We start from the raw sequence: 22,039 nt of genomic DNA, 5'->3' as shown, positions 1-22,039 counted from the left end.
GGTATAATTTGCGTGCAGTCGGTGACGCGCTGTTACTACGACGTAATTTTTCTTCTTTTCAAGGTTCCTTGGTCTGTGGAAGGGTGGTTCTCTGAGGAGGAAGGAGGCCGCAGTTACAGGCAGCTCGACTGAACCGTGCGTTAAAGTCGGGCTTCATCTCCGGCACAATGGCGCCACCACAGCAGTCAAACCCAACTGCAAAGCCCGCCGTCGCATTTCGGATCAAGCCGGGGAAAGGAGAGGTGAAGGTATGACACCTAGCGTCCACACACTGCCTACTGCTGTTACTGTGTCGTTATGTTCATGTATCTTCAGGATAACATTTGCACCACTTTGTTCACGGTAATTCATTTCTTAAAAGTGTAGCCTAGCTAGTAGGCTAGTAGTTCTCGTGTTTTTATATTGTGTTGAAGTAAAAGCCAGAATGAAGACAAGCTAATGTGTCGACATTTAACGCTAGCTGCTCTTTAATGTTTTTGAAACAAAACAAAAGAAAATAAAAGCTACAATGATTCCAGTCTTCTTCACATTAAACAAAAATAACTAAAGGAGTTAGCGACGTTAAGTTTAAGCACAATACTGTTGCGAAATCAATGGGAAACCTGAGAGGGGTGCTCTCTTTGGACTGAACGTTTTTAAGCAGCGTGACACATTCACAACAGGTGTACCTCATATTAATTTTTCTGTGCGAGTCGGTGGATTCCTTCTGGAAAGATCTGCAGAGCTGGTTGCAGACCAGGGAAATCGTGTAGCCACCTCTGACAGTGATGAATATAAATTGCTGATATTTTAATACCAAACCCTCCCTGAGCCATTGGAGGAATTTTATGTATAAGCTCAACCCGAGGCAAAAGTTTTTTGTTTTTTTCAAATGCCTTGTTGTTATATATACTATAGTTGTATTGTGAATAATAATAATAAAAAAAACAGGTGTTCCTCATTAACTGGCTACGCCAACGTGACTTCACTGACCGAGTAGCAGTATAATTTATGACCATATAATCCATCCATAGAGTAGCACTGCAAGAGTTTCAGCCCTGTGTGATGATCAACAGTAGCAGGTAATACTGGATTTCTCCTGTGTAACACTACATAAGAAGGAGCTGTTGAGTTTATTCAAATCAAGTCATAAGTAATACATTAGTCCGTTTTTTTTATATAGACCTTAGCAGTCCCCTAATACTGTATCTGAAGTCTCATTTATATAGACCTTTGTGGTCCCCTAATACTGTATCTGAAGTCTCTTTTACATAGACCTTAACGGTCCCCTAATACTGTATATGAAGTTGCTTTCCCAAAATTCAGTCTTGGTGCAGAATTACAGCCACTAGAGCCAGTACCCTTATGACTTCATAAGGGGCCAGATTCCAGATTGGCCCATCTGAGTTTTCATTTTCTCAAAGGCAGAGCAGGATACCCAGGACTCGCTTTACACCCATCACCATTTCTAGCCACTGGGGGACCATAGGCAGGCTGGGGTAACTCATATTAATGTTAAAAAACCTCAAAGTTAAATTTTCATGCCATGGGACCTTTAAAGCAAAAATACCTTCTGGTAGTCATAGTATTTTTTTAAGTAACTTTTTTTATTGCAATAACCTTAAAAATATTAATTTGTACTTCTGTGTATTTTACCAGTTTATAATCCACTGGGTTAAACACTATGCAGTACAGTCATACCATAGAAATAAGATTCTGTACACACCCGTAAAAACATCTCCCACAGATTCTAAAAACATCACTGATATCAAATTGGTGCATAGCGTCAGAATGTGACCAGTAATGTAAGTCAGCATTGCATTTTAGTTGATACCTTCTGTACAAATTCGGAGGTCAACACTTTTAAGACAATAGCAGCTTGAACATTAAAACATCTTCACAATCTATGAGTATCAACACGTTGTCATGGCATGTGGTTTGTCCATTTAGATGTGCAGTACCATCATAATACTGCAGAATGGCATTAAAAATAATTAATTTAACATTCTTAATTGGCTTCCACAAAATGTCAGGTTAGCACCATTTGCTCCTTTTGGCTATGAGTGATGGAAGTGGTTGAGGTCCTCATGAATCTCAGCCTCATCCCAGGGTCCATGGATGTTGTCCTTTTGCCTCTGCAGTCTGACTAGCAGCAGGGGGCAGAGTAATGTAACACTCCACAAAGCCAACGCTAAGAGCACGGCTCCGCCTGGCCACTGGGAGCCCAGACCAACCACCCCTCCGATACACACTCCCACACACACCCCGGTAAAATGGCTAGGGGCGTTCTCCCTCAGCCTCTGCAGCAGGCAGGGCCACAGTGCAAACACCAGCAGGGCACAGCTGAGCATGGCAAAGGTGTGCAGAGCCCCAGGTAACCTTGAGGCTAAACACACTGAGGCAAACAGGGCTGCATTTAGGGAGAAGCTGCCAGGGGGTGAGGGCTGGGCATAAGGGAATGACACCAGGTGGGCCAGCAGCATAAAAGCAGACATGGCATACACCGTGTCGGTACTCACAGACTCTGTAAGTGTCTTTAGAACTGGCGAGAAGCCAAAGGTGAAGGAAAGAAAAATAGTGGCACTCTGTAAGTCAGCCAGACGGGTCCGGGGCTCACAGCCTGATTCGACTTGAGAAGCCAAGGCTTGGTGCAGTCCATAGCCCAGCAGGGCGCAGACAAGGCTGGTCCACAACAGTGTCTCGGGGGACAGCAGGCCCTGGGAAAAAAACAGAGATGTGGATTCATAATGCATTTCATGTACACCACCATTCTATCAATTAAAAAAGGACGTTAGATTTTCTAGAGCTTTACCTGCTCAATGTAAAGCCAGATGGTGATAAAAATGGCCACACAAGAGAGCTGCTCTCCGACAAAGCCTGCTTCTTTGACCACAGCCCAGTAGCGGTACTGACGGATGCCCTCATTCCTCCGTAATTCCTCCAGGAACCGCTGGTCTACATAGTTATCGGGGTACGGCTGGCACGCCCACAGCACCTTCCGCCAGGGCACAGCTGGACCTGGGGCACTGTCTGGCCCCATCAACCTGACACAGAGACACACATCTTATCCACTGCTCAAAGTAGCTGCTGGAACAATTCGAAGTCAACATTTATCATTGTTTTACGTGAGTCAAACACAGTCCACCCTTGTCTGTAAAGTTAGGTGTTAGCTTGTAGAACGCTCGACTGTCTGGACCAGTTTGTGCGTTCTTAAATGTTAGCTTGGAAGCTAATGAGCTATCTGCCACGTATTGAATTGCTTGCATTTATGATTACACCATCAGCTTCAACCGTGTCAAATGAGATACCTGAACAGCACTGTAAGTACCATGCACTTGTATTGTGTTGCGTTTGCGGTCAGGTTAACGAACAGGGTCTCTACTGCTGACTGGTGCTGCTAGCATGAAACTATAGCTAGTTACTTTGACACGACAATAAAACCAGACATGACATAATGTACACGTATGTTAATAAACTAACACCTTGACTATCTTTGAAACAATTTACATTGTCCATTTGAAATATCTCCAAAGGTTTTTCTACTTACCTGAGATGGTATTTTGTTAGGCGCCGATGCTATAATCTCCTCCTGTCATTATGCCGCCGGAAGTGAGGCACTCTAGTAGAGCTCACAGCGCCACCTCTTGCTTGGTTCTTCATTCTTAGTTATAACTGCAACTTTTCATTTTTTTTTCTTTGACAAGGTGTCTGTGTTGACCATACGCGGCCCCTTCTCTGGTGACGTTATAAGACCAGCCAACCCACAGACCAACATGCCTGCAAAAAGGTAAGCTATTATATCCTCATGATGCTGAAAGTTTGTCACTTTTAAATACATGTACCATATTTACTGTGATAATAATCCCTAACCTCATGAATATTCTGTCAAATAACAGTATCCCAGTGCATAGACAACAGCACTTTGAGTCCTTCTTGACAACTCGGGCAGCCAGTAGAGCGGTCAGCCTTTGCACAGTGTCAACACCAACCACCATGGTAAATTCTGTTGGGAACAGATTTGAAATCTTGCATTTCCACTTTATCAGAGAGAACATTTACACTGACTTTGACAAAGTAACAAGAGTTTTGACAAGGGCTTTGCCTTATATTGATCTCTTTGACAATCCACATGCAGTTCTTGCCATTTTTTTCTCATGGTTAGGTGTCTCTTACATATTACCTATCTTTTGATTCTAGTTGAGAATAGGATCATGTCTTAACAAAGACAGTGGTTCCAGAAGGATTGGATCATCCACACAGCTTCTGATAGGCTAGTAAGTGTCATGAATCAAAGTGTAATACTGTGAGGATAAGTAGCAACGATGACCAAAAAGAAGCCCAATAGCCCCTCCTTTCCTTTCAGTTCTCCTGGGCCCCGTCCGCTGCGCTTGGCAGTGGTCTCTGCACTACAGGCGTGTCTTGTTGTCACACCTCTGACACCCCAGATCCAGTAGAAGACACCATATTTTCCAGCAGCTTAATGATTTAGTCCTTTCTATTTCATCTAGCTGCTACACGCTGGAATAAGTTGGGCGAAGAAGCCCTTGCTTTCCAACAGGTACCTGCATAACGGTTTGAAACGCTTTCTCAATATACAGGACAATAAATAAAATTTAAAAAAATTAGGAACACAGAAGTCAGAAAAAGGTACGATTGTTTATTTTTTACACATTTACAACTACAGGACATTAGTTGAATAAATATCTTGTAACGTCACATTCCCTCTGCCCCCACTACTGCATTAGGGTAGAAGAAAATACATTTTTAAAGACAGTTTAGCCGTTGATCCAGACACCTTAACATTCTCATTCTTGGCAACTCAGAAATACTTTTGCAATATTTGTAGTCTTTCATTTTTGTAGAACTTTTTGTCGGAAGCACTTCAAAATAAATCAAACTGCAATTTCATAATACTAGTCAGTCATCTTTTATAGAATCAACATACAACACCTAAATTAAACCCAGTGAGATCTGGTGGGCAGAGGAATAAAGGATTGTATTAAGCACTTAAACTGAGGCAGGGGATGACCTTTTCTGACAACCATAACCATGTTATTGCAGGGACCCACAATCCGCGCATCCTGAATAGAAAAAACTATCATTTTAAAACAATAAGGCTGTTACATTATGAAGGCATTAACTCACGGTTTAATCTTTATCTTAAAGCACATGGCAAAGACGGAAACATGAAGCTTCCAGTTGGGTATTGGGTAACCAAGTTTCCACTGTGGAGCTCAGTAAAGACAATAAAAGCAATCCTCTCATCAGTAACCATATTCACAAGCCAAAGTTGTTTCTTAATACTGTATAGGCAACCAATGAGAAAAAAACTTCCTGGGCAGCTCCTCCACCCATTCATCGGAACAGGTAGTTGACCCGTCTGCTGGTCCCCGATTATACTAAAGAATAACAACACTTTGGGGCCCATAATGTTGAACTATGGAATAAGAATATGCAGACGAAAAATGTTGTTCTGTGGCATCAGAGGCAGTGCAATGATCAGATGTCAGATTGTAAGGATGGCTAATAAAAAAGGAATTTCAAACAAAATACACAGATACAAGCACTTTAAAAAGAATGCTGACATAGCACAAGGCAGTGAATGGCTCCAGTCTATTTAACTGAGCAGTGCACCCATGTGGTAGTGGTAAGCACCTTGCAGGTGTCAGTAAGATAGAAATAGACATATTAGTCAGCAGAGACACGGCAGGCTTAACATCTTCACACAGTAGGTGGCTGTAAGCAGATAGCTGCCATCAGCAGCGAGGCTTCACAGAGGAGGGTAGTGGAGCTGACTGCCATTTAGGCAACAAGCCCAAAAGTCATGGCAGAGGAGAGTAGGGTAGTAGTCATTGAGAAATTTGGAGATGGCCCGTTTCCTTCTCCTGCTCCCTGGCCCCTTGAGTGCCAAAGAGCAGCGTTAGCAGCGTGGCCCTACCTTTATACCCGACTGTTGAGTAATGGCATAAAAACGGAAAGTCCGACTGAATTGATAGAAGCAACGTAAATGTCCAAGGCAATGGGGAAAAATATTCAAAAGGCCTCATACACTTGCAAAAGGCTGGCAGCTAAGGATAACCCTAAAAGGTGTCTTAGTAAAACACAAGGGCCTAATTTATACTATGGGGAAAGACTTGCTGATTGACTGATTGCACTTCCCACTCTTACTCAGATCAAATTCTTCAGATACCACATAATTTCTTCATCTAGTTTAGCTAAAGTAAAAACATGTCCAAAGAAAAGAGAACATTTTGGCAACTGACCATGGCCTGGTAACTTTAGATTCAAGAAAAATAGTCACATCATTAACATGCTTGTTGTGTCACCTTTTTGTAACTATAAAACTATAGAAAAGTTTTAAAGAGAGAGAAACCTTTTTTTTTAGCTGTGGCAAAGGGGCTGTAGCCTGGAAATCCAGACCCAAATCCGAAAGATTAAGAATCTGGCATCGAGTAATGTAAGTCGCCTATCTGGAGGGGCGGCACCAAGCGTGCATTTGTGAATCTTACTGCATGCAATTGGAAAACACTATGACCAATCACAGCAACACTTGGGGTGAAGTATCCAGAGCCCCATTTGCTTAGTTACCAGCGGAGCTAACTCGTAAATTAAACCGTCATCTGTTGAGCTTGCCTCTGGGCCCACCTATATCAGATACACCGATGGGATTGGTCCAGCTTGCCTCTGGCCCCACCAATATCAGATACAATGAGCAGCATTGCTCGATGCCAGAGTAACTCGCTGAGCAAATTCAAATTGTGCTCTTGTGAGAACTCTGGATTTCCAGGGGAAAGAGACTGAGGACCAGAGAAAGAAATGAGATGACTTTGTTGAAGAATGTCAAAATGTCTGTCGGTGTTTTTGTATATGTATGTGTATAGAGGACATCTTGTGTTAAAAGCCACAAACCAGGAGATCTGCTGAAAACAAATCCCAAAAGGTATCTGAGGGCAAGTGCGTTTCTCTCCCACTGTCCCTCCGTTTGGGGCAGTGTTATGTACGAATTTTCCTTTTATCTTCAAACAGTGAGCGGACTAGATAGACCTGAACCGCCGATATCAACATCATACCAATGAGATTTATAACAGACCAAAGGTTCACCCTGTCATAGTTACTCTCCTGGAGGTTTCTGTCGCGAGCCTCAAACGCCCGCAGCACCGTCTGGATCTGCAAACTTTTGCCCAGCCGAGCCTTCACGTTGTTGATGGTGTCCTGAAGGAGAGGAGACACAGGTCAGAGAAGACAACAGTTATTGAAAACGTTCAACTACACTGTTCCTCTTATGTACCTGACACTAACTAGCCAAATGCACAAACATACAAAGCAGAGTGGTCAGAATGAAAGTTAGATCTCTAGGGGGCAGTCCCTTCTTCGATTGGAAAATAACTTCCTGCCCAGATGGAAGATACATTTTCTTTAAGTGAAGCTTATGTGACTTCTGACCCAAATTAAGGCAGTTCCTGTTGGAGGGGTGTTGCAGGCTATTGTGGTGCAAGCTGAGACAATTGGCTGCCCTCAGTCAATAGGTGAGAGTTCATGATATAGTCTATTATTGTGACACACTCCTCTTGACTTTGCATGTATAATAGTTTGTCCATGTGCCCGAGTCGGTCCCCATTTAGCTATGCTGTGCCAACAGTAGTTTCTACCAGTGTCTCACAGCAGGGCATTGCTGTGGTCCTGCTTGGAAGCATACACCAATGACGGTGTCCTCCACTGACATGTGTCCTCAGCAGTTTTAAACTCATACAAGTCTGTGTTGGATACTTGAGAGACATTTTTAAAAGTATTTTCATGTTAAGCGCTCAGTACGATTAGTTTTCACTTTCCATTTGTATGTTTGTGTGGAGATATCAGCCTTATTTCACTGTTTACTAATCACTTTAAGTAATTGGAGCTGTGTTTAGTACCTGCGGTTGCTGCTTAACTATAAAAGATTTCCACTTGTGAATCAGCGAGATGCTTTTATTGTAAAGAAATGACAGGAAATGCTATATGTTCACCATGTTAGCGTAGGTATTCTTCAACAAAACCAAGTCTAATCAATTAGATATGGACAAGAATGGTACAAACAGCTACAGTAAGCTGAAATGGCAACGAGCACGCTTCCGACATGTCAACATGTCCCCAAACCCTCCCTGCTCTTTTGTTGGCAGCCTGCCGGGTCACTTTGAACCCTCTATGTCATCCTGAGAGCATAATAGGCACAGTGACAATTATCTCAGAGGCAGAGAAGAGGGACGAAGTCTGAAACACCCAGTGAGATTAAAACAGAGAGACTTTAAATCAGATTTAACTTTTCACAGGTGCCATCAAGGCTCAGGAGTTCCCACACAAACAAACACACCTACCTAACTACTCTGGAATGTGTTACATTTATCAAATTTAATATTTTTGGGATGAGCAACGTGTGGTCTATTTTAAACAGGCTGCACCCTCACCATAATGTCTTCCAGCTTCATGTCCAGAATGTCCGTTCCGTGGACATACGACTTCCAGTCGTCTGGGTCTTCGTCTGTTTCCATGTTGTCCAGGATCAACTCAAAGAAGATGAGCTTCTCAGAGACGGAACTGAACGTGTTGTCAAAGCAGAACATGTAGTCTCCATCTTCAGTCTCAACGCTGGAGGAAAGCACAAAAGTAAGAGCTTGCAGATGTATCTGTGTCAGTAATGCATGTCCCCGAGATCAGTGGTTCCCAAAGTAGGGTTTGACCAGGGGTCCTTGAAAGAGTTTCACAGGGTCCCCAGCAAAAAGGGAAATAAATTATTTCAATCATATCAAAATATTTATTTTCACTGTAATTCCATCCATAAGTAACACAATGACAGAAGATATAACAATGTTGGTCACAGGTTTTATACACTTTCTGTAAAAAACATCAAAAGGCAAAAATCCTATCAGATGGGAGAGGCTGGGACACTCTTATCAAAGGTGGGGTCCGTGGTTTAATTTGTGTCAGTTTAAGGTGTCCTTAACGTGAAAAAGTGTGGAAACCACTGCCCAAGGCCACCTCTGTAACTTACGTGTGCACGCCATCTGATTTATGGTAGTCACTGAAGAGCACTTGGCCAGAAGGAGAGGAGATGAAGAAATCTACATCCAGACCTGCGCCATCTAATACCTGTGGACAGTTGAGGACAGTCACACATGAGATTTAAATGGGACAGATTACTGAAACAATATAAGACAAGAATGTAGCAGCGCTTCATTTCCACATGTTGGAATTTCAGGAATGCGCGTTTTATTACCCAAGGTGTCCCTCCTGATCCACTAACAATAAGCCTGGATACCTTGTCCTCCAAGGTAGACACTAAAGTAGCCTATAAAATGCTTGGGATGTCTTCCACAGGCATTAACAAATGGCAACTATCAAATATCGCTTAACTTCTAGAAACACCAGAAAGTCAGACTCATTCATTCAGTGTTGTGACTGTTACACTGCACCGGCATAACAGGTTGCCAACAATATGAAAATTAAGGTGTGAGCCACACATCATACTGTCTTGTTAAATTAAAACGGTATTTAACATCGAGGTATACCAGTGTGATTTGCATCCACTTATCTTTAATGAGAACTACACCAGAAAACGTGAACAGCAACCACGATAAAAGGTGACCATCAACCAGTTTAATGTTATGTCAATGTTGACTCTGGATTAACATTAGGGGTTATCGCGGTTTCAAGTTCGGGTTTCCCCATCTAACGTAAGAATTGAATACAAGGAAATCGCAGTTATGTGAGTCTTTATCACCTGATACTCAATCTCCAATGAGGCATCTTTCTTCATAGTCTGGTAGAAACACTCTTTACGACCAGCGGGTAGAGTGAATGTGAAGTCGCTGTCCAAAGACTGAGAGAAGAAAGCTAGTACCACAAACCTGTCCGAGACTAGAGCAACGAACACGGACAACACACACAAAAATACCCGGACTACCTCCATAGCCAAGCCCGCGTGCCTAAAAGTCCAACCGAGCCAAAACGGTAATACAGTGGTTGACCAATAAGTGAGCGGCGAAGAAACGAGTTACGTTCGCTCAAACTTCACTTCTGAAATGTTCTCACTTCTGTTCTCACGGCTGTCGAGAGCTCAGGCCCCCGCCGGTTTAAAACAACAACACATTCCTAGTTAAACTTCAGAACAGTCGGATCAATTCAGTGGTCTTTTTTTTTTTAAGTTACACTCATTACTGTATCACATTCATTATTCTATATACGTAGATACAATTGAAAAAATAAATACAGGCAAATGTTAGGGTTCTTTTCGAACTGCACTTTGGGATATGTAGTTATTTTGTTCCATGTGGGCCAACAAACCCCTTATAAGACATTCTCTGGGCAAACAGAAGATCGGAAAGTGTGTTCAGAAATGAAAATAAAACCTTTTTTTTTAACAAAAGTGTTATTTGCCAACACAATCTACACATTTGCATTATATAAACTTATGAATATGTGTTTTGGTGGTTCAAGGTTATTTATATTCTAAAAATGCCACTTGAATGATTTGAATTCTTAAATTTTAATCGCCTGTCGAATTCTTGTGGAAAATTAGGCTTCTTAAAGTGTCTGCCCTATTAAATGAATTATATGAGATACATGCATTATACACATATGATCAAACAAACGTGCTTTTAATAACGAATGGTTGTTTTTGCAATAGCCTACCTGTTTAGAATGCTTCTAAAATGCATTTGTATACTGAAGATCTTGAGCAATGAGGAACAAAGTACATAATGTTCACATTCATAACCACGCGCCTTATCAAGTGATGAAGACTTTATATCGCCATTACAAAAACAAAGGTATCAACATTATCCATTTACATTGAAACGTTTGACATAAGACGATTGAGTAATAACTTTGAATATTGCGTGCTTTGGTAATATGCTTATCATGATATGGGTGACGCGTCGTGCTCCACAGTCACCAACTCATCCTCGGTCCAGTAGGCGGGGAATTGTCAAACACGGTATTGCTACGTCTCCAATGATTGGTTGAAAAACCCACAGCTCTTATTTGGTTGGTCAGACGTGGAGCAAGGGTTGAATTTACCAACAGCCAGCTACCCTGAACGCCAGTAGCTGTAAATGCTGTAAAAGAAGTGGACGACTGGTCTGGTCTGCAAGATGAAAATTAGCACACCTCAAGTGTAGAGTTTAACCACAGAAGACAGTCGTTTGCGCATTTGTAATTGACAAGGGACTTCCAGCAAACAAAAGCTTGTATTCGGTTTATTGTGCAGCCGTCAAAGATTAGACACAACTCCAAAAAGCGAGCGAGGATGTTGGTCCCCGCGGGAAGATAATGAAGAGGCTGCGCGTTTTGTTGGTGTGCCTCATTGTAGCTCTCCTGTGCTGGTAAGCTAAACCTGACATCTTCTCCAGTCACATCGTTAATGACATGTCAGACAAATGACAGTCGTAACAATAGATAAACCAGGTTTCGTGATAAATACACTGCCTGTCACGTCGTTTTGATGTCTTCTGCCGCATTATATCCGTCGGTCATCATTTTTCAGTGACATGAATCCTCCCGGCACAGCTAACATTATCAGCTAGCTAGTTACAGTGTGTGGTGTGTGTTATGTGTTATGACCTGTGACTAAAAAGAAAAGCTTTTGCATGATTTTGTCGGTATTTAACACATAACTGGTTGATAAAGTTTTTTTTAGTTGGTTAGTAGGTTAGCTAGCCAGCTGTTGAATAGCAGCAGAGCTAGCTAACATAAACCAGTGAGCATGGGCTGTGAATGAAAACGTTGAATACTCGTCTGGTGGGGTAAGGTAAATGTTGACTAAGAAATACTTAGAAATTCTTTAAGTGTGTGTCTGTGTGTTTGTCTTTGGGAGGAAGGTAACTTCACGCAAAATGCTTTGCTGCAGGAAAAAGGCAAATACCAGGCTACCTGTAAGTGTAACGTTACACACATAACGTGGCTAAATCTCCCTCACAAAAAAACGAGAACCTGGCCAATATATTCATTACAACCAATAGGTACTACAGTCACAATAAACTACGCGATGGGGGAACAAACTTCGAGGTAACTTAGGTAAATATAATAGTACAATGTCTTCTTCTGATAGGGAAGTACACAATAAGTCAATAGTAGGTTATACAGTGGAGTTGCATATTGAGTTGTTGGGGTCCTTCTGTAAGTCATTTTGGTGTATATCGCGGAATATTGCAATATGTTTAAAATCGCAATAATATCGTATCGTGATGATATGGTATTGTGAGGCCTATGATTCCCACCCCTACTTTGCCCTGGGGGGGGCGGGGGTGTAATGTTTGTGCTGTATGTTTAGACAACAGTCCAGTAACAGCACACCTTTCCCAAGTCATCTATAGGATGAGGCGGTCTAAAGGGGCTTCAGCGTTTCCTCTTCTGCCATATGAGGAATTCCCAACTCATGGCTTCAGTACTTGAGCAATCTGTTGTGTGAACCTCTGTTCACATAATTATTGTTGTCTGTAACAAAATGTCCATCGTGAGTTAGCAGGCTAAATGAGTTCATGAAATATTGCATCTCACCACATAAGCGTGTGTTGTGAATAAGCAAAGGATTACAAATATTTCATGATTGTGTGCTCCTCTGTGTGAATGGTGACCTTTAACTTGCTCAAAGGCGATGTGAGAACAATGAAACCAAATCAACATCATCAGCTAGACTGATGTCTAAAGACTGTTGAGTTAGTTTTGGCAACCTATTTGAATGCAGAATGTGTCAGTTTATAATCATATGGATAAGCAATGACATAAAGAAAAGCAAGGATTTCTTTGCATCTGAATGCAAAGAAAGAATGCAAGTATGCAACATTGCATTGTTATCCTAACTAATACATGACTAAAATAAATAATCAGTGGTAATTAAAATGGATTAACTTTATGTGGGTAGTCCAACAAGTGTAAATACATATGAAAGGATCCATATTATACTATAGTAAAGATGTTACATATCCATTACTACATTAAACAATGTAAATACATTTCACTTTATAATATGCTGTGTGTCATTCCTCTCCAGAGTGCGTTTTCTGAGGGGACTTCCGGTAGATTAACATAAATCATGAATTGGTTTAATCTCAGAGGCACAAAGCAGGTAAACAATACGCAGGGTTTGTGAAATGGGATTAACAGTCCAGCTAACATGCCACCTATGTCCAGATTGCTGACTCGGGAGCAACAAACCTCTGTTTGGTCTGCTGACTGTTGTCTTTCTTTACTATCCTGGTCATTTATTTGTGATAAGTATTTACCATTACTCTTCCTGACAATGTGTAGGTTTAAATTACTTAACTTGGTAGACATAATCATATAAGTCATAATGGTTGAAGGGCTCTACACATGAACTCAGCGTTGAGAACATTCTTTGTGTACAGCGTTTACTAAAAGCAAAAGTTTTAACAACTCACTTTAGCTGTTAGGTTTTTCCGATCGCCATCCATCTAGCCAGTCAAAAACAGTCAGTCACCGAATGCAACGTAACAGGGAGGAGAATAAAGAGGGAAAGCTCCTAAAGCTTGGTTCCATATAAATGCACGGGTAATTTGTTGTAACGACCTTGTTGTTGAAAAAGGAGCCTCATATAAGAATGACATTTCCTTATATGGAGTCAGTTCATTCGCAACACTCTTTGACTGGGAAAATGGCGGATAGGGTAAACAACAACCGCTAACGTGAGTTGTTAAAAACCTTCCTTTTTTGTAAATTCTGTGTACACAAACAGTGTTCTCAATGCTGAGATCATGTGTAGAGCCCCTGGTGATACTTGGAGCAAAGTTTCATGTTGTGTCGAGCCTTCTTAGTGTTTTAGAAATAGTTATTTTGATAGTAGTGCCCCTAGCTCTCCCATTCAAAAGGCCATTTGACAGAAAACCGAGAGCACGGCCTATCTTAAAAGCGCCGCTTCTTTGACTCGGGGACATTCACAAAAAGACCCTAGGTTGCCTTTTGGCAAGACTTACACTTTCAGTGTGAGGTCACTTCTTTGGTTTTAATGTTTTGAGGACATGATAACCTAATACCTGTGTGTTACCTAATAACAGTGGTAACACACAGTCTAATGATCATATCTGTTTCATTTATACTTAAGGTCCCTGATCATTATGGTCTAAAACCAATTGTTTTTTTTCCTCCTTCCTTTTTCCTCATAGCATCAGATAAAGATTTAAAAATGCATATCTAATTAAGCATAACAAAGATAAGCCTTATATAATGTCATCAATTAGTAAAACTCTTTCGAGTACACAGGCTTGGTTTAGTTCCTTCATAGAATTCATGTTTTGCAAAAGAGATTCAAATTGGTTTTAAATAAGTCAACATTTTTGCTAAGACTAAAAGGAAGAATTCTATCTTACATAATCCTCTTCTGCTTGTAACCCTGTTACTCTGTTTTTTCTTTTCTTTTTTTTCTGAATGATCACATTCCCATAGATTAGATTATTTCAAGACAGTTCAGGTATTGTTCTGGTAAGATTTAGTGTACTTTTTTATCTTTCATAGCTGGCAAACAAAGTAGAAAGAAACGAAAACGGAAGAATGAGCATGTACAAAAAAACATCTTAGCAAAACAGGGGTGTGCTCTCTGTGAAACAGGGATTCTGACTGAGGGATTAACACATTTGTAGTTAGTCATTTAAATTCAAGACATTTCTAAGGGAAAATTGAATTATTGATTTAACTTAAAATGAGACACCTTTTCCTAGTAACGGCTGTATTTGATCACAGCCTTGCATGTTAGATTATTGCTCGTTGCACTTTTTCTCTTTCCCACAAACTAATGACCATGCAATCACACGCGCAGACTTGATTACCGATGCAAACCCTTTTTTAGCGGGCCGCTGTTGGTCCTCACTCCTCTGTGCCAGCTCTCAGACATCCCAGTGTGAACAGAGAAACAGGGAATGCAGTCCTTGCAGTTACCTAAAGGTTTCCAAGGCAGCAGTAATTTTAGGCTGCGAGGGCCTCTGTAACGGGAAGCTGGTGGCAAAAGGCTGTGAGGAGGCATCAATCTGTTGTTGTGATCCACCTGCTGTTTTAAATAACATTGTGCAGATTCCATGCTTGTATTTCTAATGTGTGAAGCCTTGTTCGCTGTATATTACTGTGAGATCACTGTAACTGCTCAGACCTTTATGCTTTAGTGCTCAGAAAAACAGAACGTATTCTGTGTGTGTCCTGCTGCCATAGTCAGCAACTGTGGGGTCTTACTGTGCTGGTTTAGGCAGTTGACAACATCACTGGAGAAAGCATGCATAGGTACTTGTGCTTGTGTGAGGGTGCACATTTCCAGGCAGTTTGATCGTCTGTAATGATATCTTACCACATACATATTTTCTCCCCATTAAGATTACAACTTTAGTGCCTAGACGTTGGCTGAGTGTGGTTTTTTTAGCACTCCTCCCTGTAGTAACACATTGTTGGACTTTCTCTCAAACAGTTGGCATCTTTCTGTTTCTTTGATATTCTGTAAAACTATCAAAATAGACAACTGGATTGTTTGTGAATATCGCATTTGTACAGGAGCATGCTCGAGAGAAATATCCCTGCTGCATGTTGTTATTATGAGATTATTGTTATTATGTAACATGATTAGCACTCATAACATAACTCTGCAGCCAACTGACCAACTGGGACTTTAAATTATATTCCATTAAGCATAACAAAACTTGCAAAGCATTACAAGTCTCCGGGACACAGGTAAAATGAAGTTGTCCGCCCAGGGCTGTTGAATTTTATTTGAACTGACTCACCTGATTGTTTAATGTATTGTTTGCGCTGGTGATTAGTCTTGTATGTAATTAATTGACATTGATGCTTTTTGAAAGTGCTCTGGGGTGTGTTTTTGCCTGTGTCCTAGGGGTGTGGGGTGCTGAATGTTTAGACAACAGTCCAGTAACAGTACACCTTTCCTAGGTCATCTATAAGATGAGGCAGTCTAAGAGGGCTTCAGCGCTTCCTCTGCTGCCATATGAGGGTTTCCTTACTGACGGCTACAGTTTTTGAGCAATCTTTTGTGTGAACCTCTGTTTTGCAGCACAAATATTTTTGCCTATAACAAAATGTCCACCGTGAGTTAGCAGGCTAATGGAGTTTATAAAAGATAGCGTCATGTAAATTCCCACTCACCACACAAACGTGTGTCTGGAATAAGGTTAAAAAATGTTTCATGACTGTGTTCCTCTGGGAGAACGGTGTCCTTTAAAACTTGCTGAAAGACAATGTGAGAGCAATAAAACCAAGCATAGCTGCAGGACACTGTAGTTTTTTTCAAAGATTATTTTGGGGCATTTTAAGCCTTTTTATTCATATAGTACAGCTGAAGACATGAGAGGGGGGAAATGACATGAGTCGAACCTTCGGCTGCTGCGTAGAGGACCTCTACTTCTCTATGTGGCCGCCTGCACTACCGGGTGAGCTGCCCAGGACCCTCTTGTTGAAAGAACTTTGCGTTCTGACCCCTTTTTGTAAAAGGTCCTCATTTGGGGCAATTGTTGCATAACTAGATCCGCCTCTCATTGCCCACGTGTACAAGTGGACATGGTTGTCACTGGTGTATTTCCTGCCAGTAGACACTCACCAGCACCTGCACTGGGTACTGAGAGACCATGACCGGAACAGAGAGAGGCTCTGTGTGTTTTATTGGTTGTGAAAAGGGAGGGGTGTTGGAACTTGAAGGTACAATGGAAAGTAACAAACCCTGTCTTTGGATCACCTTCTAGCATGATTTCATCCAGCTGCCTTTTTAGAAATGTTTTTTTTTTTTTTTTTTGATACTGTGTGGCTGCTTTGATTCTTGCTTTTCTGGTATTGTCCTGTTTGATACCTTCTAAATGAAGTCTAATCCAAGCGTGAACGACTATCTCAAATGTGAAGGTCTATAGCTCTAGTATTTTCCTTGTGTTCACCCCATTTTTAGCTATTTTAATTTTTTTTTTTTTTGTGGCAAAAGTATTTAAAATTGGTTCTTTATCTTAATACTTTATACATAAGCACCCACATACTGTACTGTCACGACATGCAAGTCTCGGCATGTGGCTGTAGGACACATTACCTAGTCAATTTCTGGTCTCAGGCTTGTTTATTTATTTTATATCATTTGTGATATAAAATTACATTTCTTTATGTGTTTTTTTTTCTCGATTTGCAGACAAAATAAGCTGTTTTATGATGTCACTTTCAGGTTTAGTTTAACTAGAAAATGCACTAAAGTAGTCTTTTGCAATGAAATCCTCTAGATAAGACGACTTCCCTTTGTCTGACTGAGAGACTGGGTCCAATCAGCTGCCAGTGGGTGCATTACACTTCTGATTAAAAATGTAGTGATAAAACCTTTCCTTTCACCCACAGTTAGCTGCCTTATGACTGGACGCTCAGTAACTGAGTCTGTCTTTCTGTTGTTGTAGCAGAGGTTAGCGCTGCAGGATGGCAACCCTAGTTATATGCAAGGAGACAGAGTTGGACTGGCACCCCAGAGCACACTATTGTTCCTGCCCACTGGCCACGGAGACTGTAAAGCACACTGAGCTCTCTTGCCTGCTGGCCTTCCTGTCTCCCAGCTGCATGGCTCTCTGTATGTTAACTTTTTTTGGGGGGGCAGTCGGGACAATATAAAATCCAGATTGCAAAGAACTGTTCCTAGATAATAATAATAAAAATGACATGCTTGGTAGTGACTGAGAGTGGTTTGTGTGGTGCCTGCTAATCACAAACCAGTCAGACTGCACTTTATATAAGGTTTTTCAGTTAGCCTGCAGTTTGTTTTGACTACTGACAACTGTGGTACACAGAATCATGAATTGGTTGAGAAAGAACAAGTAAACACAAAGTAGACTAAGTAACCCTCCTGTTGTCCTCAGATCAAATTTGACCCCTTAAAAAAATGTCTATATCTGAAATTTGGGTTTTCTTTTTAACCAAATTACCACAAAAAATGGATTGGATTCCATACAACGCTCTTTGCTAATACAATTGATCCCTTTCATTCCTGACTAAACTCATCTGTACGTTCCTCTGATCTTAACTATTAGGCAAATAATCCATAAATTCTGCTATTTTAACTCAAATATTTGGTTTAATTCTATATAAATGAGGGTTATTGACCAGGAATTTCAAAATGTACTGTAAAACTAGCGGTAGTTAGGTGGTGTTAAAAAAAAAAAAAAAGTCTGAAAAAGGGACAAAAATGTCAATTTCTTTGTCCATTTTTGACCTGGGAGGTCAACACAAGAGTTATATGCTTCTACTCATTAATGAGTATAATAAGTAAAAACTGGGTAACTGACTAAAAAAAACGATATTTGCTTTGACAGCTTAAAGTCTGAATGACGAGAGTTATGACTGGAGAACAGTATAAAACAGAGACGCATGGTCTGTCTCTGAAGGCCGTTTATGGTTGTGTGGAGGCTGTCGCCTGATGTTTATACGTGTGTGGGTGGTGGGTGATAGAGTGAGCGAGGAGAAGTGATAGAGTGACAGCAATTTAGCTTCGGAGCGAGTAGCAACTCTAGTGAGAGAAACAAAGTGTTCTCCCCTGTTCTTTATGACTGCTGTGGGAGAATCTGTATCAGGAAAAGTTGACCTCCTCCTTGATTTCATTTTTTATAGAGAAGGAGAATCAGGAAATGAGCCAGGGGAAATGTAACGCCACCAAGCCACGGCCAAGCGATGTGCATCGCTGTGACGTGTTGTTTACAGTTTTGGAGAGGTACACGTCAGGCTACGGCGTAGACGCAGAGGGGTCTGCGGGGGTACGCCATCGGTTCTACACACAACCATAAAACGGCCTTTAGGTGTCTTGTTTTTTTTTACCTCAAGTAAAAACAAAATGCAGATGTAAATAGGATGAAGTATCCTGTTTCAGTTTTGTGCTAGTCGACATTGTCTCTTACTTCCTTAACTTAGAAAATAATTTAGCAGGATGTCCCAAGGTAAATCTGGTTAATCGTGCAACTGTCTGTTCAGAGTGCTTTCACTGCTCATCAACATATGTTTGCCTTGTAGATTTTGAGTCATAAACTTGGAAGATGAAGTGAATAGTTAAAAAGCTTGCAGTTGTATGCAATAAGCCCCATAACAGTGCCATTTATCAAAAAGACTGAATTCAAATACTCTTTTCTTTATAATGTATACTTTAATTTCTGGCAGAAGGAACTTCTTTGCAGGATCCTGTTGCTCACGTGTTTTTCGGGGAAAAGGTAGGTCTGCAGTGAGAGTTGATTGCGGGCCAGTAGCCTGAGGCTCTGTCAGTGGTTAGAAAGAAAATGCCACAGCTCTACTAGTGAATAGTACTCTGAGGGTGGAGATTGCTATTAAAGGTGGAAATATGCGTCGGAACACATAATAGTGTTACTGCGTGTGTTTGCCTGTGTGAGAAGAGTTGATTGATTTGATTATATGACAACTGAACATTCAGTTTAAACTTTTTTTTTTTTTTTTTTTTGGTTGAAACCTTTAGTGGTTCTACACTAAATCTATTTGGGAGCATATTTGAGCAATGAAACGGTGCAAGTGGTTTACCATGTTTTTAATTGCATATTATGAGTATAAAATCATTTAAGGCATGAAATTCATCTTGTTAATTCATTTCAAGACATCTGATAGCTGGATGCTGTATATAATATATGATAATCGTGAGTTTTTGATAGTTAATTACACTAAAATCAGGGGTTGTTTTGCTTTTCTGCCTGTCAAAGGCACTTTTTTCCTGAGCTCTGGTTTCTTCTCTCCCCCCCTCCCCCTCTCTGCTTTACTGCTTTTTATGCTTACTTGTACTGCGTGTGGTGGTCTTTTAAAAAAAAAAAATATATATATATATAACCGTCCGGGTGAAGGCAATGTACAGAAACATACCCCTCTCATTGTTGACACACAGGGCTTAAGAACATTGTGTACTGAAGCTAATAATGGGACGTTTTGCTTACGCTTGCATAGAGAGACATACCAATACCATCACCTATACTTTCCTCACGCCGCTTTCTGAATACAATATCTATAATCTTATTTCACAGGCCAAAATAAATAGATTTGTAACGGACATCAGAATCAAATTGGTACAGTAAAATACAGAAGGCTTGTTTTAAATTGACTAAACATGTAAGTGCTACTGTTGAGTGTAATGTATCCAATGTTTTTTTTTTTTTTTTTTTTAAGGTTTCCTTGCTCTTTAGGCAAGTGTTTGCACTGGAGTGTGTCTGGTCAATGTAAATGATTCACCACGCTGCTGCAGGACAAGGGTACATTGTGTACTGTGATGATGTCTGAGTTTTTGTTCTCCTGCCGTGCCTGATGAGGCATACATACTGAATAAGCATGCACACGTCTTGTTGTATCCACACCCACCCATGCTAACCCCCACCATCAAAGTGGCTTTTCCTATCAGATAACATTAGATCACATGACCGCATCCTTTCGTCCCATTGTCCTGATGTCAGATTCCCAAGCCTCTCTGATCCCCGTCTGACTGGGACTGCTGCGATGTTTCACAGTGTCACAGCTTCACCATAGGTCTTTTGTCTAGCTGGGTATCTAAAAAGAGATGCATGTTTAAATTGTACTACTGATAAATATACAGGCACTTACCAGATGGGTAAGGGTGTAATAAGACAAACTAATTAGATTCCACCTCTTTTACAAGTTGTCTTTCTCTATTTAAGCCAGATGATATAATTAGTTAATTGTATGAACGTAACAAACTGAACCTAAACAAATGTAAAATACAAGCTTGACACATTTATACCATAACACATTATTTGGGTTGGTTGTGTTTGCATTTACAGGACTGTTGTTTCATGGTGTCTCTGCTCGGACCCTCTCAGCCAGCCTCAAGGTGTTTATTTGTACTTTTATCAGTGAAGATAACGTGTGTACCCGACTAGCACCAAGTCAGATTCAAACATTATCTTCACTCTTGTGTTATTGAGGTTTAAATGATGCAACAAAAGCTGTTGCATCAATAATTTAGTGGTCAACACACCGATTTAACTGTTCAGTTTTGGTTCTGGCTGCAGTCAAGTTGGGTGAACGTAACCTTACAGAAGCAGCAGTCTTTCTTCTACCAGGTGACTTGGCCCCTACTTGGTGCTTTAGGCTAGCTTCCAAATAGAAGTGGGTCTGTTCATTCACATTACACCCTAGAAAACACCACCTGTGTACATTTTGAAGCTTAACATGCGTCACAGAGCCAGAGTAGTGAAAGAAGGATCCTTACAGATCAGGAAGGCAAACAAGCTTTTACAAATAGTCTAAACTGCTGTGGATTATAAGTGTACGTGACTTCTCATTATATTAGATGAACTCAAGCGTGTTATCAAACTCATTATTCGGCTTTATGAACAAACAGGATGAAGTGGTGTCATCTGCCAGGAACTGCGAGGGCTGTGCCAGTGTGTTATGACTGTAGCATCATGGGATCATCCATTTTAACAGGAATATTAAAAAAGCGACCAATCAAGTTTCCCTTGAACTGAAGGTGTGACATGTGTTAATAGGCTGTTCGTAAAGATGATTTCACTACGGGTGTGCAAAAAATCTATTCTCATTTATGAATCAATTCAAGCTCTACAGATTCAAAATCGAATCATAGAATTCCAAAAATCAATGCATTTTTGTTTAGTTTTTTTCATTGTGTAATGGCATTTATACTATTACATGGGAAAAGCAACAACATGTGCTGAATCGTTTGTTTAGTTGAGAATCGTTCTTGAATCAAAAATCAATATTGAATCGTGACTTTTCGTAATTGTGCAATTCTAGTTTTCACACCTATAGTTGCATCGCTTTGAACTGGATCCAATGGTTTCTCGCAAAGAAAAGTGTAACCCAGTGAGTCGAACATGTACCATGTAATGGAAAAACGCCATTAGAAGGAATAAAGTACATGGCGTATGCCTCTGTTCATCCAACACAGCAAGTCAGCACGGCCCCCGTCACCAGATGGTGCCTTTGGTCACTCTTTGCAAAAGATTGTTATATATATATATATACACACACACACACACACACACACACACCGGCCACTTTATTAGGTACCCCATGCTAGTAACGGGTTGGACCCCCTTTT

The 22,039-nt window shown here is 40.8% G+C and overlaps 3 protein-coding genes across 11 annotated transcripts in view; 1 reads left to right on the top strand and 2 right to left on the bottom strand.

The window, feature by feature from the left end:
* Window positions 1-1,588: 1,588 nt before the first annotated feature.
* pigc (phosphatidylinositol glycan anchor biosynthesis, class C) lies at window positions 1,589-3,619 on the bottom strand. Of its 3 annotated transcripts, none has more exons than XM_034880615.1 (3): window positions 3,527-3,619; window positions 2,792-3,023; window positions 1,589-2,696 (listed from the first exon to the last, which is right to left on the bottom strand). In XM_034880615.1, exons 2-3 carry the CDS (start codon window positions 3,017-3,019, stop codon window positions 2,037-2,039), a joined length of 888 nt encoding a protein of 295 aa, XP_034736506.1. In that variant the 5' UTR covers window positions 3,020-3,023; window positions 3,527-3,619; the 3' UTR covers window positions 1,589-2,036. The 3 variants fall into 3 exon arrangements, with proteins under 3 accessions (XP_034736506.1, XP_034736507.1, XP_034736508.1); XM_034880616.1 differs by having other exon boundaries at window positions 2,792-3,026; window positions 3,527-3,612; XM_034880617.1 differs by having other exon boundaries at window positions 3,523-3,611.
* Window positions 3,620-6,769: 3,150 nt separating this feature from the next.
* Window positions 6,770-10,076, bottom strand: tmed5 (transmembrane p24 trafficking protein 5). The gene is made up of 4 exons (XM_034880621.1): window positions 9,734-10,076; window positions 9,005-9,102; window positions 8,421-8,601; window positions 6,770-7,191 (listed from the first exon to the last, which is right to left on the bottom strand). The coding sequence occupies exons 1-4, from the start codon at window positions 9,920-9,922 to the stop codon at window positions 6,973-6,975; spliced, it is 687 nt and encodes a 228-aa protein (XP_034736512.1). The 5' UTR covers window positions 9,923-10,076; the 3' UTR covers window positions 6,770-6,972.
* Window positions 8,449-22,039, top strand: part of suco (SUN domain containing ossification factor) — a 51,489-nt gene continuing 37,898 nt past the window's right edge. For 6 of the 7 annotated variants that reach the window (XR_004657777.1, XM_034880562.1, XM_034880566.1 and 3 more), the window contains exon 1: window positions 11,037-11,336. Coding sequence is in view for 5 of the 7 variants with exons in the window: in XM_034880562.1 (XP_034736453.1) it covers window positions 11,284-11,336 (53 nt within the window). In the remaining 2 variants the exon portion in view is untranslated. Of the gene's footprint in view, window positions 8,620-11,036; window positions 11,337-22,039 lie in introns of those variants that run through there. The other variant, XM_034880567.1, reaches the window with a different exon arrangement.

Source organism: Etheostoma cragini, chromosome 9, assembly GCF_013103735.1.
Source record: "Etheostoma cragini isolate CJK2018 chromosome 9, CSU_Ecrag_1.0, whole genome shotgun sequence".
NCBI lineage: Eukaryota > Metazoa > Chordata > Actinopteri > Perciformes > Percidae > Etheostoma > Etheostoma cragini.
This window is presented reverse-complemented; position numbering and strand designations above follow the sequence as displayed.